Below are 19,689 nucleotides of genomic sequence, written 5' to 3'. Positions count from 1 at the left end.
TCAGGAAGTGGGCTTGTATACAGTGAGACAGATATCCACACAGACAATGTGATGGCATCTGGAGCAGCACAGACTGTCAAGCCCTTAATGCAGCTCTAGAGAGAGTTGAACTGACAGCGGTGCAACTGACAACAATGCCAGACACAGGAATGGCACTGTGTCATCGTGTCAGACGAGTCTCGGTTCTGCAACATCGTCACAATTGATGTACTTGTGTGTGGAGGCTCTGATGCCAACAGACCTGACCAGATTGTACCTGTCATTCTCATACGGGTCCAGCATGTGATGTGATGGTATGGGGTGCAACTGGATACATGTCACAACTTCTGGTTCACATATCCAGTAATTTGGACAGCAGTCATTGCATTTGTGTTTTGTTAAGGCCTATCGCTGTGCCCTATTTTCAAGGGCTCCGTGATTGTAGATTGTATTTTATTTGTCCTGTTGTCTACATAGCAGCTTATGCATAAGACATTGGACAAGTCAAGTTATAAATATACAGGCTGAAAGTAATTTCAAAGCATACATATTTAAGCTTACAATAATACACTTTACACACAAGTATTTATATAACACATTTCATAAATTTAAATATTCTTCAATGGAATAAAAGCAGTGATGCTGTAAATATGACTTTAGAGATTTTCCAAATGTATTGACCTCAGTCATAGCGTTTATGTTTTCAGGAAGTTTGTTATAAAGCTTAACTCCCATGTGAAAAGTACCTTTTTGGCACAGTGCTATGCTGATTTGAGTCATATGTAAGTTCCTGTTTTGTCTGGTAAAGTGCTCATGTATATCACAGTTTTTTTTAGCCTCTGGTCCTTGCCTATTACATTTAATTTAAAGAACAAAAGGGTTTCCATAATGTATACACACGGTAATGGGAGAATACCAGATTTCTTAAACAGGGGTTTACAAGAGTCTCTAGGCTTGCACCCAAACAAGATTCTAATGGCCCTTTTTTGTAGTTTAAAAGTGCTATTAGCTATTTTAGAGTTTCCCCAGAAGGTGACCCCATATCTAAGACGAGAATGAAAGTACGCATGATATGCATTCAATACTGTTTTCTCACTACAGCATGATTTTAATGAACAAAGAAGATAACGTGTTTTGGTCAGTTCTGCATTGAGACATTCAATATGCTTGTTCCATCTGATGTTACTCTGCAGCCAAAGTCCTAAGAATTTGGTTTCAGTACTGTTACCAACTGGTTCGTCATTGATAGAGACTAATGGGATAAACATGTCCTTGTTAGGAACATTGTGGAATTTTAGAGCAACGGTTTTCTTACTGTTTATTACAAGCCGATCACTCTGTGCCCAGCTGCTAAGTTGTTTCGTGACTGTGTTTACTGTCTGCTGTAACTGTTCATCGTCGTCTCCTTTTAGTAGAATCGTGGTGTCATCTGCAAATATGATTGATTTGTGTGCATCAATATTTAAGCTTAGATCATTTATGTACAGAAGAAACAGAAGGGGTCCCAATACGGATCCTTGGGGTACACCACATTTTATTTGTTTATAGTCAGATAAGTGATTAGATACAGTTTTTAGTTCAATATTTGTGTGCTTGACGCACACTGCCTGCATACGATTTGTCAGGAAGGAACTGATCCACTTGTTGGACAGACCTCGAATACCATATCTTTCTAGCTTTGATAGCGGAATTTTATGGTCCACCATGTCAAAAGCTTTTGACAAGTCAATAAAGACTCCTATTGTTTCCTGTTTTTTGTCCATCAGGTTTAGGATGAAATTGATGCACTCATAGACAGCAGTTGTCGTTGACCTCTTATTTCTGAGTCCATGTTGTTCATTACATAGGATGCTGTTTTTATTTATAAATTTCATAAGTTTCTCATACATAACTTTTTCCAGTACTTTAGAGATGCAGGAGGAAATTGTGATGGGTCTGTAGTTATTTACATTGTCTTTATCCCCTTTTTTATATACAGGAATAACTTTTGATGTTTTTAACACATCAGGGAAAGTGCCTGCCTGAAGTGAGCAGTCGCATAAATGTGTGAGTACTTCAGTTAGGTTTGATGCGCTCTTCTTTAACACTGTTGCAGGTATACCATCAATACCTGCCGATTTGGAATTTTTTTAGTCCTTTTATTGCTTTAGCTACTTCATCTTGTGAAACAGAACCGATGTACGTTGATCCTCTACATGTACTTATTTTATATTCATTTGCCTGGATGCTCTTAAAGTTTGATTGTAACATATTTTCAGCAACACCTGTGAAAAAGTTGTTAAATGTGTTAGCTACTTCTAAGGGGTTTGTTACTTTTTTATTTTTATGTGATAGTGTTATATTTTTCCAAGGTTGTCTGTATTCTCCACATTCTTTTTTTATAACACTCCACATAGCCTTTGATTTATTAGCTGAATTACCAATGATTTCATCATTATGCATTATTTTTGCTGCTTTTATTACTTTTCTTAATATTTTGGAGTATTTTTTATAGTATGCGCGTACTACAGGTGAGGAATTTTTCGAGTTACATATTTCATGAAGTAGTCTTCTCTTCTGGCATGAAACCCTTATTCCCTTTGTGATCCAGCTGTTTGTTCTAGAGTTTCCCCGTATGGTTAATGTTTTCAGTGGGAATGCAAGTTCAAAGAAATGGGTTAATGTATCAATGAAAGTGTCGAATTTTTCATTTATATCATTCATTTTGTACACTCCTAGCCATTTTTCTTTGTGTAATAAGTTGCTGAAGTAGTTCACATTATGCTGATTATAGCTTCGATATGCTGTTCTAAAAGACATGTTGTTAATAATACTGCCTTGTACTTTTACGCTTAATATTTGAGCAAGATGATCACTAAAACCTGCATTGAAAATTTTTAGTGAGGTGTTGTGTAAACTCTTATTTACTAGAAACTGATCAAGAGCTGTTTGACAAGTTTCTGATACTCGGGTAGCTGCTTTTACTTCAGCCTTTAAATTGAAGGACGTTGCAAGGTTCAAAATGGTCTCCCTATTTCCACTATTCGTGAGGAAGTCAATATTGAAGTCACCACAGATTATAAATTCACAATCCATTTTATTTACTTTATTTAGCAATGACTCCATTTTGTTTAAGAAAAGTTCAAAATTCCCAGACGGTGATCGGTAAACTGTAGCAATAACCAGGTTGAACTGAGTAATTTTTATAGCTGCAATTTCATAATCCTTTTCGACATTTGCCCTAGTTAAGTCAGGTAGTGTAATAAAATCTACATTATCCTTTGTGTAAATTGCTACCCCACACTGTTTGCTGTTTTTCCTGCAGTAGTAAGCAGCCAAGACAAATTTGTTTATTTTAGTATTCTGGATTAATTCTGGGTTAAGCCAGTGCTCAGAAATGCATAACACTGAGATATCATTAAGTTCATGTGTTAATAGAACGTTAATTCCATCGATCTTATTACGCAGGGATTGCACATTATGGTGATAAATTTTTAAATCGGGCGTATTCACGATTTGGTAATTGGTAATCATATTTACAGCATCACATACCTCTAGTTTAAATTAGGAATGTCAGCAGCGTTGTATTTTCGTTCTTCTTTCTTGTTTATTTTGTTTTCCTCGCTGTTGGAAGGATGTTCAGGAAGCTGATAAATTGTTCTATCCCTTACAAGTCTTTCTTTGATGTTATCTTTTAACAAGATAATGCAAGACTACACATCACCTGAGCTGTACTGAGCTACCTCGATACAGAGAGTGTTCCACTGTTGCCGTATCCAGCATTTTCTTCAAATCTGTCACCTGTGGAGAACGTCTGTTCACAGGATGCCAAGAGATGGGTATGCCACCAGTCGCCAGCCACCAGTCACCAGCCACTACAGTTGAAGAACTCTGACATATGACATTCAGTTGAGTAGCATGAAATGATGTACCCATGGCTGTAATCCAACCTCGATTTGATATCCAGTGTGATGAGAGCTGTTCTGCTGTTCCAGTTTCAATACTGAAATTCATATATTATTTTTATGCTATCCTAACCAGATTGGACTGTGGTGTCATACAGCATAAAATATCTTACAACGTGTTGAATTAGTTATGAGAAGTGTAGAACAGCCAGCAGGGGAAAGATGTTGGCAATGAGACAGCTTTTATGTATAACAGCAGTACAGTGTTTCACAGTGCATAATGCTTCCGCAGATTGAGAACAAAATGTGTGGTTTGCTTTCATCCATTTTCACAAACATAGCCTAAAAAATAATGTTGACATTACTGTGCATTTCACTCTGAGGCATATTGCACTCTGAGAATGTTCATCGAATTCAGTTACTTTGTATTATATTTCAGTAACAGTGACATAATAGCAAATTGGACTGTATGAGTTTTTACGGATTTTTTTTCCAGACACACACTACCATTTCTTCAGATTTATTTAATTTGGGTATAAATCCTTTCCAGCATATATGCTGTACACAAAATGTTGAACATAAAATGTAGCTATCTGCTGATTTAACATCTTGCTGAGTATACCGGTACAATATTTTGTTGTAACAAATAGTTCAATGTATTTTACACACTTATAAACTTATTTATACAGTTATAGTAATTTATACCATTACATTAATGTTGTACCTTAATGTTCTGGAAGACGATATTATAAGGAACCTCATACTTTTCCTGGATGATAGAGTTGTCTATAATGAATTATTGCCTGAAAAAAATCTGCACAAATTTGAGTCAGATCATAACATTTCAATTTGGTCCAAAGATAGGCAACTGAGTTTAAGTTTTCAGAAATGTAAATTGGAGCACATCACAAAACAAAAAAAAGACAGTATTGAATGACTACATTATCAAATAATCACAGTTTTAATTGGTCAACTCATACAAATATCTGGATGAAATGAAATGGTGACATAGACTCACTTGTAGGCAAAGCAGAATGCAGACTTCAATTCATTGGTAAGATACTGGAAAATGCAATCAATCTATAGAGGACATTGCTTACAAAATACTTGTGTGGCCCATTCTAGAATATTGCTTAAGTATGACCCATAACAAATAAGGCTAATGGCAGACATTGAATGTATACAAAATAGTGTAGCATGATTGATCATAGATTTATTTGATGCATGGGAGAGCATCAAGAAGCTACTAAAAATTGGAAATGCCAGACAAGTGAAGATAGACGCCAAATATATGACAAAACCTAACTTATGAAATTTCAGGAACCTGTATTAGGTGAGGTATTTAGGGATTATACAATAACCGCATATGTATCACTCCTATAGGGACCATGAAGGCAAGATTAATTACAGCATGCACAGAACCATTTAAAGAATCATTCTTCCCACACTCCACATGAGCATTGAATGGGGAAAAACCATAATGTGTGGTACAACAATGTACTTTGTCGGACAAACCCACAGTGGTTTATACAGTGTGCATGGAGACATGGAATCAGTTGACAGTAGCTGGGTAATGGTTCATATTGATTCCCATTTCCCTGTTGCAGTAGGTGATCTTATGCCTCTAATTATTTTTTCATTGCTATCTTAACTTGCATTCTTCAATTCAGTTTATTAACCCTTCTTACCTCTTTGTATTAGGGCAAATGTACAGTTAACTTTTGAGGAATTTGTATTTTCAATTTATCAACTGGAGTTTTGTTTCATATGCAGCAGCAATGTTACAAATTATTTGTTTCAGTTTCTTTAGAATAATTTGCTGTTTCACGGGTGCCTTGAAGGAAATAAAAGATCTCGAAAGTGTCTTAATGACAACCGATGGCCTCATGTTGACAAGACAGCTGGTTGCCTTGCAGAGGGCAGGGCTTGACGGTCTGAACATCAGCTTAGACACCCTGCAGTCCCAACGCTACAACCAGATCACGAGGAGGAAAGGCTGGGAGCGTGTCATGGTTGGCATAGATCTAGCCTTGCAACTTGAATACGACCCTGTGAAGGTATTACTAGTGCAGCTGTCATCGCATGCAGACTTTCATAAACAAAAGATATAAATCTGTTGTTAAGAATATCAATACAAGAATCACCATTTTAAAGCAGTATGCCCTCACCCTCGCCCCCATCCCCGCTCCCACCCTCACCGCTGTCTCCACACTGCAGCTGTAAGTGAAGGAAGGTATATTAAGACAGAAGAAGTAAATTTTAGCTGACGATGCTAACAGTTTCGTAGTTTATACAACATAAAAAGGATGCCTTGCAAGTTTACCAATTAAAAATCTTATATTTTCCTCCCAAGAGAGTCTTATGAGACTCAAGATCTTTACAGTTTCTCTTTTTTTCTTTTATGTCTTTAGTTTAAAATAAGTTTCCACTATTGTGGTGTTGTTTTGGTAAAAATACTCGATTGTTTGGAAAAATTATTCTTAATTCTGTAGTCACATTTTTGTTGTGTCTAAGTACTACTGGTTTCAGTAGCAAGTGCCAGCATCAGTTCATCTTATTATCAAACATTTCTGTGCAAAATAAAAGCTGACCACTGTGGCCGAGCGGTTCTAGGCACTTCAGTCCAGAACCGTGCTGCTGCTATGGTCGCGGGTTCGAATCCTGCCTCAGGCAGGGATGTCCTTAGGTTAGTTAGGTTTAAGTAGTTCTAAGTCTGGGGGACTGATGACCTCAGATGTTAAGTCCGATAGTGCTTAGAGCCATTTGAACCATTTTGCAAAATAAAAAGCTTCTGTACAACTGCAAACTAGACATACCATTTTCAGGGTGCAGTTCACATCTATTGAAAGCACAACAGTGACCTTTACTTTTAGTAGATAAGACACCTACTGAGGTAAGTGACTTGATGACTGCACACAAGAAGTTGTCATTTATTCCATATGTAGCTACCATGCAGACTCATATTTTGTATTAGTTTGTCCTTACTCTTCCAAAAGGTTAAACCTTGTCTCTGCAGCCACAGCTTCCTCTCTTCAGCAGTTGTCTTCATCTCCATGTGTGAAGAAAATCCCATTCATTGATCATATTGTTTAAGTAGGATGTTCTCAGTCATCCCCTTGTTTTCTTACCTACGATCTTGCCTTCAGAAATGTTTTTTAAAAGATTATCGTCTCCAGTTAAGTGTCCAGTGTATTTTGCTTTGCCCTGGCCTATAACTTTCAGTGGTTCTTTCTTCTCTCCTATTTCCTTTAATTTTTCTGTCAATGCAGATAGTTCTTGTGCTTCTCCTCCAGAACCACATTTCAGCAGGTCTGAGGCGAGCTTCCTTTGGCTTTTCTAATGTACAGATTTTGGATCTGTGTGTCAGAACACTCCACACAAAGGTCTTTACAAATATTTTCTTAATGTGGAAGCTGATATGTTTATTCAGTTGCAGCTTCTTCTTATTTTGGAAGGAACTCTTCACCTGTGCTATTCTTTTCTTGAATGCCTTGAAATATTGATTGTTTTCTTGCAAAATGCTACTGAGATATTGAATTTCAGTTCCTTTCTTGAGTTGCTCATTGCCTGTTCTTGTGTCAGTCCTACCTCCTCCTCCTTTCTTGTCTGTAGCCATAACTTTTGTCTTCTTTGTATTCATTTTTAGCTTTAGTTTTACCACTTTTTGATTTAAGGCCTGAAACATTTTATTTAGTTCCTACTCTGATTTACTATTGCGATGTCGTCAATCTGCAGTGTATATGCATGCAATTAAGTTTCCATATCGACATCATGCTCCAAAAACCACCTAACTGTGTGTGGCAGGGGGTACGTCTCATGCCACCAACTGATCCCCTCTGCCTTGTTCCACTTGTGAACAGTGCTTGGGAAGAATGACTGTCAGTACACTTCTGTATTATCTCTAACTTCTCAAATTTTCTTCTCGTGATCATTTCGTGAATTGTATATGAGAGAAACTATTATGTTGTCAGACTCTTCTCGGAAACTACTCTCTCGAAATTTGGGTAGTAAATCTTTCCGTGATGCACAACTGCTCTCTTATGGCATCTACCACTGGAGTTGCTGAGCATCTCTGTAATGATCTCACAGCGACTAAATGATCCTGTGACAAAACACTCCGCACTTCATTGGATCTTCTTTCTCTCTTCTGTCAGTCTTACTGGGTAAGGACACAGGGGTAATTTACATTCACTTAAGATTCTTCCTGTGAATCTTAGTCTGGCATCTGCTTTTCTATTGCTGTTTTATGTGGTCATTCCACTTTAAGGTTGCTCTGGATAGTTAGTTCTAGATATTTTATGGTAGATTCTGTTTCCAGCAATTTGTCATTAATAGTGTAGTTGTACAGTATTGGATTTCTTTTCCTGTGTGTGTGTGTGTGATATGTTACATTTATTTATGTGCAGGGTCAACTGCCAGAGCCTACATCATTCACCAATCCTCTGCAGGTCATTGTGCAAATTGATACTGTCTTCTGTTATTGCTACTTTCTGATGGACAAGTGTAGTACCTGTGAACAATATTAAGGAGCCTCTGACACTTTCTACTGGATCATTTATATACATTGTAAATGTAATGGTCCTATCACATTTCCTTGGAGTATTCCAGAAATTACCTTTTGATTCTTGTCATCTTTTCTTTGTTGTTGTTATTACTTCCTTGATGAAAATATTAAGGAAGTAAGGTGATAGAAGGCACCCGTCTCTCACTGCCCTTCTGGTTTTCCTTCTTTCATATCCGGTTCAGTACTCTGACTTTAGTATATACTCAAAATTAATCATCTGTCCTTCCACTTTGGACATTACTTTAAGGAATGATGATATAATGGTAATCTGTTTATTAAACAATATTTTAACGATACACTATGCTTTCTGATCATATAGTGGCTTGATGATGGAATTTGATACTGAAATTAGTAATCATTAGACAAAATAAAAGTGAAGCTATAATAAAAGAAAGTAATATTTTGGATCATGTCAGTTGTTGTTCCAAACAACAGCACGTCAGGAATAGGTTCAAATGGCTCTGAGCACTATGCGACTTAACTTCTGAGGTCATCAGTCGCCTAGAACTTAGAACTAATTAAACCTAACTAACCTAAGGACATCACACACATCCATGCCCGAGGCAGGATTCGAACCTGCGAACGTAGCGGTCATTCGGTTCCAGACTGTAGCGCCTAGAACCACACGACCACTTTGGCTGTCCAGGAATAGGTACTAAATTATTTGTCCGCTGATGACCTCACAGCTTAGAACACTAAAACACAAATGTTAATTGTTTGTTATGTGCCCTGGTAGAGTTTACAGCTGCTTACAGTTCACGATTGGTTGTTGGAGATTGGACATTACTCACATAGTGTATTTAGTGCACAGTGCAGAAAAAGGCAGTGTCCAGAAAAGTAAACAAGTGTAAAGGCAAAAGTTTCATGACAGGATGTTGTGTCACCATACTTGGAAGACAATTATAGCCAAAGACAGAAATTTAAAAGAAACTGGCTCATTTGAGCTGCGGAGACCTAGTCGAGGATTCTCAGTAGATAATTGTTAGCACAGTAGAATTTATAAAGAGACAATGTCAGTTCGTGTCAGGGAAGGTTGATTGGTAAGTATCTATCAGCTTTCTCGTAAAACTCACAATTTGAAGAATACACATCAAGGAAAAGGTAGAAGTCCAACAGTGTCAAATCTAGAGAATAATATCGATCATCCAACAGTTTTGCAAAATCCCCAGTTGTACTTACTTTACTTACTTACTTACTTACTTACTTACTAACTTACTCAGATTTGCTGTGTACCATACAAGGAACTGGTTTCCACTAGTTCACTTGATCAGCTGCCAAGTTCTCACCTTCCTCCAAGTTTGTGTCCATGGATTGAAGATTCATTGCAAAAGTTCCAGGTGTTAAAAGGTCTTCCTGTACATCTGTATCTGTCCATTGATTTCAACAACAGTGTTGATTTTGGGATTCTTCCACCTTACATGCGTAGAACATAACCTGCAATCCTCAGTCTTCTTTCAACATTAATTTTGTGCAGGCTGTGTAGACCTCTTATTCTCAGCACTTCATCGTTTGTAACTTGGTTGGGTTAACATCTTCAGAATTCATCTCTAGCATTGTTGGTGAAAAACATGGAGACTGTGTGCTGATTTTACTGACATTTTCCAAGTCTCACACATATAAACGATAAAGGAGTGCAGTCAAAGCTTTGTTGGCATATTACAGACCTAATTGCCATATGGACTGATTTTCCAGTTCTGCTGGTGATTTCTGCATCTGTGACCTCATTATTACATATAAAGCTACCGAGATATGGCAATCTGTCAACATCTTGTATTATCTTCTATTGCACTGTAATCGGGGAAGAGCCGAGTAATTTCCACTTACTTTGCACATTCTGTTTACCTTATCCCTATTAATTTTCAGCCCTACACAATAGGGCATTTAATGAGAAAGCATATAAAAATTAACTTGATGCCTTCCAAGGAGACGGTCTCTGCTTAGTCTCTACTCCTTCAAGCCTGACTTTGTAAGTGTAGACCAGACATGGCTTAAATTCAGAGAAATAGTATCGACATCAATTAAGAGATATATACCAAATAAATTGAAAGGATACCAAATAAATTAAAAGGGTGGTGCACAAAATATGTCAAAACTCAGTTGCAGAAGCAATGAAAAAAAGCATGTCAAAATTTAAAAGAATGCAAAATCTCCAAGATTAGCGATGTTTTACTGAAGCTCGAAACTTAGGGTGGGTTTCAGTGCAAGATGTGTTTAATAGTTCCCATAGTGAAACTTCGTTTTGAAATCTGGAAGAAAATCCAAAGAGGTTCTGGTTGCATGTGTAGTACACCAATGGCAAGACACAACCAATACCTTCACTGCGCAATAGCTGTGGTAATATTACTGATGACAGTGCTACTAAAGCAGGGTTACTAAACACAGATTTCTGAAATTTCTTCACCAAAGACAACAAAGTTATTATTGCAGTATTCAAATCAAGAACAACTGCAACTGTGAGTAACTTAGTAGTAGCTCTCCTCAGTGTCATAAAGCAGTTATGTTTCTTTCAGAGAATGCTGACACAATAGCTCCATTAGAAATCATATATAGCCCTGGAGATTCTAAAAGGTATCAGATAGATTATATAATGGTAAGACAGAGATTTAGGAACCAGGTTTTAAATTGTAAGACATTTCCAGGGGCAGATGTGGACTCTGACCACAATCTATTGGTTATGACCTGTAGATTAAAACTGAAGAAACTGCAAAAAGGTGGGAATTTAAGGAGATGGGACCTGGATAAACTGAAAGAATCAGAGGTTGTACAGAGTTTCAGGGAGAGCATAAGGGAACAATTGACAGGAATGGGGGAAAGAAATGCAGTAGAAGAAGAATGGGTAGCTTTGATGGATGAAGTAGTGAAGGCAGCAGAGGATCAAGTACGTAAAAAGACGAGGGCTAGTAGAAATCCTTGGGTAACAGAAGAAATATTGAATTTAATTGATGAAAGGAGAAAATATAAAAATGCAGTAAATGAAGCAGGCAAAAAGGAATACAAATGTCTCAAAAATGAGATCGACAGGAAGTGCAAAATGGCTAAGCAGGGAGGGCTAGAGGACAAATGTAGGGATGTAGAGGCTTATCTCACTAGGGGTAAGATAGGTACTGCCTACAGGAAAATTAGAGAGACCTTTGGAGATAAGAGAACCACTTGCATGAACATCAAGAGCTCAGATGGAAACCCAGTTCTAAGCAAAGAAGGGAAAGCAGAAAGGTGGAAGGAGTATATAGAGGGTCTATACAAGGGCGATACACTTGAGGACAATATTATGGAAATGGAAGAGGATGTAGATGAAGATGAAATGGGAGATACAATACTGCGTGAAGAGTTTGACAGAGCACTGAAAGACCTGAGTCGAAACAAGGCCCCTGGAGTAGACAACATTCCATTGGAACTACTGACGGCCTTGGGAGAGCCAGTCCTGACAAAACTCTACCATCTGGTGAGCAAGATGTATGAAACAGGCGAAATACCATCAGACTTCAAGAAGAATATAATAATTCCAATCCCAAAGAAAACAGGTGTTGACAGATGTGAAAATTACCGAACAATCATTTTAATAAGCCACAGCTGCAAAATACTAACACGAATTCTTTACAGACGAATGGAAAAACTAGTAGAAGCCGACCTCAGGGAAGATCAGTTTGGATTCTGTAGAAATACTGGAACATGTGAGGCATTACTGACCTTACGACTTATCTTGGAAGAAAGATTAAGGAAAGGCAAACCTACGTTTCTAGCATTTGTAGACTTAGGGAAATCTTTTAACAATGTTGACTGGAATACTCTCTTTCAAATTCTAAAGGTGGCAGGGGTAAAATACAGGGAGCGAAAGGCTATTTACAATTTGTACAGAAACCAAATGGCAGTTATAAGAGTCGAGGGACATGAAAGGGAAGCAGTGGTTGGGAAGGGAGTAAGACAGGGTTATAGCCTCTCCCCAATGATATTCAATCTGTATATTGAGCAAGCAGTAAAAGAAACAAAAGAAAAATTCAGAGTAGGTATTAAAATCCATGGAGAAGAAATAAAAACGTTGAGGTTCGCCGATGACATTGTAATTCTGTCAGAGACAGCAAAGGACTTGGAAGAGCAGATGAACGGAATGGATGGTGTCTTGAAGGGAGGATATAAGATGAACATCAACAAAAGCAAAACGAGTGTAATGGAATGTAGTCGAATGAAGTAAGGTGATGCTGAGGGAATTAGGTTAGGAAATGAGACACTTAAAGTAGTAAAGGAGTTTTGCTATTTGGGGAGCAAAATAACTGATGTTGGTCGAAGTAGAGAGGATATAAAATGTAGACTGGCAATGGCAAGGAAAGCGTTTCTGAAGAAGAGAAATTTGTTAACATCGAGCATAGATGTAAGTGTCAGGAAGTCATTTCTGAAAGTATTTGTATGGAGTGTAGCCATGTATGGAAGTGAAACATGGATGGTAAATAGTTTGGACAAGAAGAGAATAGAAGCTTTCGAAATGTGGTGCTACAGAAGAATGCTAAAGATTAGATGGGTAGATCACATAACTAATGAGGAAGTATTGAATAGGATTGGGGAGAAAAGAAGTTTGTGGCACAACTTGACCAGAAGAAGGGATCGGTTGGTAGGACATGTTCTGAGGCATCAAGGGATCACCAATTTAGTATTGGAGGGCAGCGTGGAGGGTAAAAATAGTAGGGGGAGACCAAGAGATGAATACACTAAGCAGATTCAGAAGGTTGTAGGTTGCAGTAGGTACTGGGAGATGAAGAAGCTTGCACTGGATAGAGTAGCATGGAGAGCTGCATCAAACCAGTCTCAGGACTGAAGACCACAACAACAACATATAGCCACTCATTTGATAAAGATCCATACCTAGAGACTGAAAAGTTGCTCAGGTCACACCAATGCTCAAGAAAGAAAAGAGGAGTAATCTACTAAATAACAGACTCATATCACTAATGTTGATTTGCATTAGGATTTTGGAACATATATTGTGTTTGAATATTATGAATTATCTCAAAGATAATGATTCATTGATAAATAGCCAAGATAGATTCAGAAATATTGACCTTTTAAAACACAGCTAGCTCTTTAGTCACACAAAGTAATAAGTGCTGTCGACTGGGGCTCTCAAATTGATTCCATATTTGTAGATTTCCAGAAGACTTTTTGAAACAGTTCCTCACAAGTATTTTCTAATCATATTGTGTGCCTATGGTGTATTGTCTCAGTTGTGCAACTGGATGTGTGGTTTCCTGTCAGAAAGGTCACAGTTCATAGTAATTGATGGAAAATCGTCAAGTAAAACAAAAGTGATATCTGACATTCCTCAAGGAAGTGTTATAGACCACCTGCTGTTGCCGATCTACATTAACAATTTAAGAGAGAATCTGAGCAGTCCTCTTAGATGATGCTATCATTTACAGTCTTGCATATCATTTACTGTCTTGTAAAGTGATCAGATGATCAAAACGAACTGCAAAATGATTTAGGCTACCTATCCATATGATGCAAAAAGTGGTAACTGACCTTAAATAATAAAAATTGTTATGTCATCCGCATGAGTAGTAGAAGGCATCTACTAAATTTTGGTTACATGATAATTCACGCAGATCTAAAGGCTGTGAAGTCTATTGAATACTTTGGAATTACATTTACAAATAACTTAAATTGGAATGCTCACATAGATAACGTGGTGGGAAAGCAAACAAAAGACTGTGATTTAATAGTAAAACATTTAGAAGGTTAGGATTACTAAAGAGGCTATCTACAACTATACTTGTCTGTCCTCTTTTGGAGTATTCTGCATGGTGTGAGATCCTTACCAGATAGGACTGACAAAGGACATCATTTAAAAGTTCAAAGAAGGGCAGCTCATTTTGTATTATTGGGAAACAGGAAAGTGCATGCCACAGATATCGCATGTGAATTGGGGTGGCAGTCATTAAAGCAAAAGCATTTTGCTGGAGCAGGTTCTTAAAATTTCAATCATCAATTTTCTCCTCCGAATGTGAAAATATTTTGTTAGAGCCCTCTTACATAGGGAGAAATGATCATTGTAATAAAATAAGAGAAATCAGAGCTTGTACGGAAATATTGAAGTGTTTGGTTTTCCTCAAATGCTTTAGGGGAGTGGAATGGTAGATAAATAGGTTGAGGGTGGTTCTCTGAACCCTCTGCCAGCAATTAATTGTGAATTACAGACTAGTCATGCAGATATAGATAATGTAGATAGGCTTTCAATATTGTGCACTGATTCTCTAATTTTATACATTGCTCAAATACTTTCGTGGCGCTTTGGAGTGACCCCTTCAAAATAACACTTTACCAGTCTTCTTAATATGTATTTTGGTAACCAGGTTGATAAGAAGTTACAACAATACTCTCTCATTACTCCCCAATTTTGGGTTTTATTAATGAACAAAATCGCCGCAGTGTTCCATAACAATTACGGGCTGAAGTTTCCTGCTGATGGAACCAATATGATTTTCTGTGTTTCTGAGCATACAGGTTGTGTATGCTGTTTGGAGCCTGTTGTATGCTGAATCAAATGTTTTTATTGTTGTGATCTTCCATCTGAAGATTGGTTTCATGGAGTTGCCCATGCTAGCTTATCCTCTGTGACCCTCTTCACCTCTGGGTAACTACTGCAGCGTACAATAACTTGAACTTGCTTACTGCAGTCAGTTTTTGGTCTCCTACAGTTGTTACCCCCATTATATTCACAGATGACCACATATTGTGGAAATTGCATATTGTAATGTAGGATGCAACAATAAGGCACAGAAAGTTTCTGTTGAAAATTACGAATTATTTAGGAATAAAGGAGATGGCTCACCAAAAGGCAGAAGCTCTGTCTCATCGATAGGCACACGAACAAAAGGTATGTAGAATGAGATTTTCACCGTGCAGTGGAGTGTGCACTGATATGAAACTTCCTGGCAGATTAAAACTGTGTGCCAGACCAAGAGTCAAACTTGGGACCTTTGCCTTTCGTGGGCAAGTGCTGAGCTATCCTTGCACGACTCACGACCCGTCCTCACAGCTTTACTTCCACCAGTACCTCGTCTTCTACCTTCCAAACTAAAAGGTACGTTACTTGGCGAGCTTCCAGAATGCACTTTCTTTTTCTAGCTGTAGGGAAAACATGTGCGCGCGCCCACACACACACACACACACACACTCACACACACACACACACACACACACACTCTCTCACATGCGCATGCATGTCTCCTTATGCTGTGGTCGCTCAACTGCCAGCTCTTTACTGGCCCTCGGTGAGTGTTCTGGAGTGAGGTGGGGCTTTAGAGTGGGGTAGGATGGGGTGGGTTGAGGCAATGTGAGAGATGGAGAGAGATGGGAGGGGTTTGGAGGGAAGCATTTAGTGGCTCGTGGGAGAGTGGGGAGCCATCTGTGGGCTAGCTAGGGGTGCAGGTAGAGGGGTCAGGTGCCAGACAGCTGGGCACTCATAGACTAGGTTGTGACGTGAGATAACAGCACACAACTAGCTGATTTGCGAGGGGGGGAGAGAGGGGTGTGTGTGTGTGTGGGGGGGGGGGGGGGCTGGGAGTTAACTTGGATTTAGGCCAGGAAGCAAAGGATGTGCTGTAAGTATGGCTACGAAAGTTGAGTATTCTTAAATAAGATCAGCTGGTGCCAATGTATTGGAAAGTAACTGGCACACAAAGTGCAATTGTGGCTCCTTTTTCTTTAAAAGTTTTAAATAGTCTGCAGAGCAAATTGAATTAGGAGGATCAGGCATTTGTGTGGGTCTAGGAAAGTAAATTGTAGAGCCAGATAAAAGGCGCACAAGACAGGAGGGGTACTACTACTCATCACTGCTGTATCGTGCTACTAGTACATGTCAGTGTGAGTGCACCGAGAGTGGTGTTGCTGTACATGCGTCTTTAAATTGGTCACCGACTGATCATTGCAGGCTGGCTGCTGGAGGCCGTCTCTGGGAGCCAAGCGTGCCGTGCGGTCCCTGCCGTGCCATCTGCTGGTGACTCGCACATATATTAGTGTGGAACAGTGCTGACTGACTCTGTGTGATTCTAGTTTGTAATGTGCACATCAGTGTTCTGTGTCTTGTTGAGTCCTTAGAGGCATATTGTTCGGAGGTTATTATTAAAGCCATATTTGTGCGACTTGGATCACACTTCAGTATTTATTTATTTATTTATTTCTTGTTCCATAGATCCAGTTAGTGAGTCAATTTACAAGGATATGGAACGTGTCAAATTGTACAGGTTTCAATTTGAACTATACAAGGGCAATTCAATGGCAAATTGTACATAGTTTAAGTAAGACATACTATAAATACAGTAACAGATACAATATCAGCTAGATAACATAACAACCATTTGACAGAAAAAGGAGTTTCAAATAAAGGTTAAAGGCAAGAGCACAAAGTTAAATCAGATATTAGGCCTACAAGAGTAAATACATGTACAGCCAATCTGTTGTTACAAAAAGTGTGCTAGTTCCCAAATGCACAATAAAATCAATTGAACTACTTCTAGACACAATAAGTTTAGTGATGGTATACATTTTCTTTCAGGTATTCCATCCACAGTATAATAAGATTTCTCTGTCAGGTAATCTTTGAGAACTCGTTTAAATTTTGGCAGTTCTGTATGAACACATTTGATATGTAGTGGTAGAGCATTGAACAGCTTAATGCTGGAGTAGTAAACTCCTTTTTGTACCAGAGTGAGACGTTTCATTTCTAAATGTAGATTGTTTTTGTTTCTGGTGTTATAACCATGGAATTTACTGTTGTCTTGGTAGATGGAATAATTTTTGCACACAAAGGTCAGCAAGGAAAAAATATACTGTGAGGCAGTTGTTATGATACCTATCTTCCGAAACAAGTGCCTGCAAGAGTGTCTTTGATTAACCCCACACGTTATTCTGATTGCTTTTTTTTTTGGATGGTGAAAACTTGTTTTGCAAGTGGTTGGTTCCCCCAGAATATGATACCATATGACATCAATGAGTGGAAGTAGCCAAAGTAGGCAACCTTAATAGTGTCAACTTCAGCCACTGAAGAAATTACCCGTAGTGAAAATGTTGCCGAGCTAAGTTTTTTACATAGATGAAGAATGTGAACTGACCAATTACATTTACTGTCTATGTAAGCACCCAGGAATTTTGTTTCTTCAACTTTCTGTATTGGTTGATCTCTACATTTTATGTCAATTTCATTGGGATTACTTTGTGATGTATGGAACCTCATATAATGAGTTTTATCTGCATTGAGTGAGAGACCATTTGAGGAGAAACAATTTAAGATGTCATTAAAAACAGTAGTTGTAGTTTTTTCAAGATCATGATCAGTCAAATCGTCAATTAGAATTGTGGTATCATCGGCAAACAGGGTAAATTTGCTGTTTGTCTCAGAACAAAGAGGAAGATCATTAATAAAGATGAGGAAAATCAGTGGGCCCAAAACGGAGCCTTGAGGCACACCACACGTTATCATGCCCCATTCAGACGAGGCAGGTTCTCCAGAAGAGCCATTTAGCATTACAGTCTGCTTCTGATCCTGTAGATATGATTGTAGCCACAAGCCAACAGTACCACCTAAACCATAGTATTCTGCCTTTTTCCAAAGAATTTGGTGGTTTACACAGTCAAAGGCTTTCGTAAGATCGCAAAAAATACCCACTGGAGACATTTTTTTGTTAATGGCTTCCAAAACTTGGTTGCTGAAAGAGAATATTGCCTGTTCAGTACAAAGACTGGCACGAAAACCAAACTGATTTTTGCTTAAGATACTATGGAATTTGAGATGGTCTACAATCCTCCTGTGCATGAGTTTTTCTAGAATTTTCGAGAAGGTAGTTAATAGGGATATTGGGCGATAGTTTGTAACAATGCTTTTATCCCCTTTTTTAAAGAGAGGAATCACTACAGCCAACTTAAGTCTGTCAGGGACAATCCCATCTTGTAGGGATGCATTGTATATGTTGCATAAGGCGGGACTAACAAATTTATAACAGTGTTTCAGTATTTTACTAGAAATATTGTCCACACCAGCAGAATTTTTGTTTTTTAATGATCTAATTACTCTTATGACTTCGCTTACAGTAAATGGAGATAAGGATAACTGTGGGATTCTGTTGCTAATAGCTTTCTGTAGGAGGGACAATGATTCTTCCATAGAACCATTACAGCTTGTCTTCTCTGCTGCTCTCAAAAAGTGGTTATTAAATATTTCTGCAACCAACTCAGGTTTCTTTATGATACTGTCCCCTGTTTTAATCTCTACCTGAGACATGTTCCCTGTTGTCCTGCCAGTTTCCCTCTTTATTACATTCCTTATAGTTTTAATTTTATTTTCTGAGCTTTCAATTTCTGATTTTATGCACATACTTTTAGATTTATTTATAACCTTCTTGAGAATGCTACAGTAAAGTTTGTAGTGTTGTCATTTCTTTGGATCATTACAAGTCCTGAGAGAACTGTATAACATCCTTTTTGTTCTACAAGATGTTGTTATCCCTGTAGTGATCCAAGACTTCTTGGCATTGCCTATATGACTATTTCTAACTACTTTTTTTGGGAAAGATGGACTCAAATACAGACATGAATTCATTTAAAAATGAATTGTACTTTTTGTTTACATCTGTTTCCCTATCAACTCGGCTCCAGTCTATCTCTTTTAGGCTATCACTGAATTTTTTAAGGCCCTGTTCATTTATTATCCTAAAAGATTTCCAAGAATGCTCGGAACTGTTGCACACACTGATGTAATTGAGCCTAAGCAATTGACCACCATGATCAGAAAGGCCAAGGATTGGATGTACAGTGATCTCATTCCATGTAGACTTATCTATAAATATATTATCTATCAGACTTTTACTGTTAACAGAAACCCTAGTTGGGAAATCTACTATTGTCATCAGATTATAAGACTCCATTAAATGTACTAAATCAGCTTTACTATTGCTCTCATTTAGGAAATCAACATTAAAGTCACCAGTAATTATCAAGTTCTTGGACTTTGAGTACAGTATGGATAATAAAGAATCTAAGTGCTTAAGAAATACATTCAAATTCCCTGAGGGAGATCTATACAGTGCTAACACTACAGCCGTGAAGTCATTTACAGTAATCTCAACACCACATACTTCAATTTGTTGCTCTATACAATGGCTCTTTAAATCTAATGCATTGTAAAATATGTTGTTTTTTACATAAATTACCACTCCACCTTTTTCCATGATGGTTCTTGACTAATGCGCTGCCTGACACACAGTATTACTTGGTTAG

The 19,689-nt window shown here is 38.0% G+C and overlaps 1 protein-coding gene across 1 annotated transcript in view; it reads left to right on the top strand.

Annotated features, from left to right (window-relative positions):
- The window catches only part of LOC124585874 (molybdenum cofactor biosynthesis protein 1-like), an 81,842-nt gene that overhangs the window by 21,708 nt on the left and 40,445 nt on the right, over positions 1 to 19,689 (top strand). The window contains exon 3 of the mRNA XM_047131398.1: positions 5,665 to 5,920. Within this exon, the coding sequence (XP_046987354.1) occupies positions 5,665 to 5,920 (256 nt within the window). The remainder of the gene's footprint in view (positions 1 to 5,664; positions 5,921 to 19,689) is intronic.

This window comes from Schistocerca americana, unplaced genomic scaffold (assembly GCF_021461395.2).
Source record: "Schistocerca americana isolate TAMUIC-IGC-003095 unplaced genomic scaffold, iqSchAmer2.1 HiC_scaffold_51, whole genome shotgun sequence".
In the NCBI taxonomy this organism is placed as follows: Eukaryota; Metazoa; Arthropoda; class Insecta; order Orthoptera; family Acrididae; genus Schistocerca; species Schistocerca americana.
This window is presented reverse-complemented; position numbering and strand designations above follow the sequence as displayed.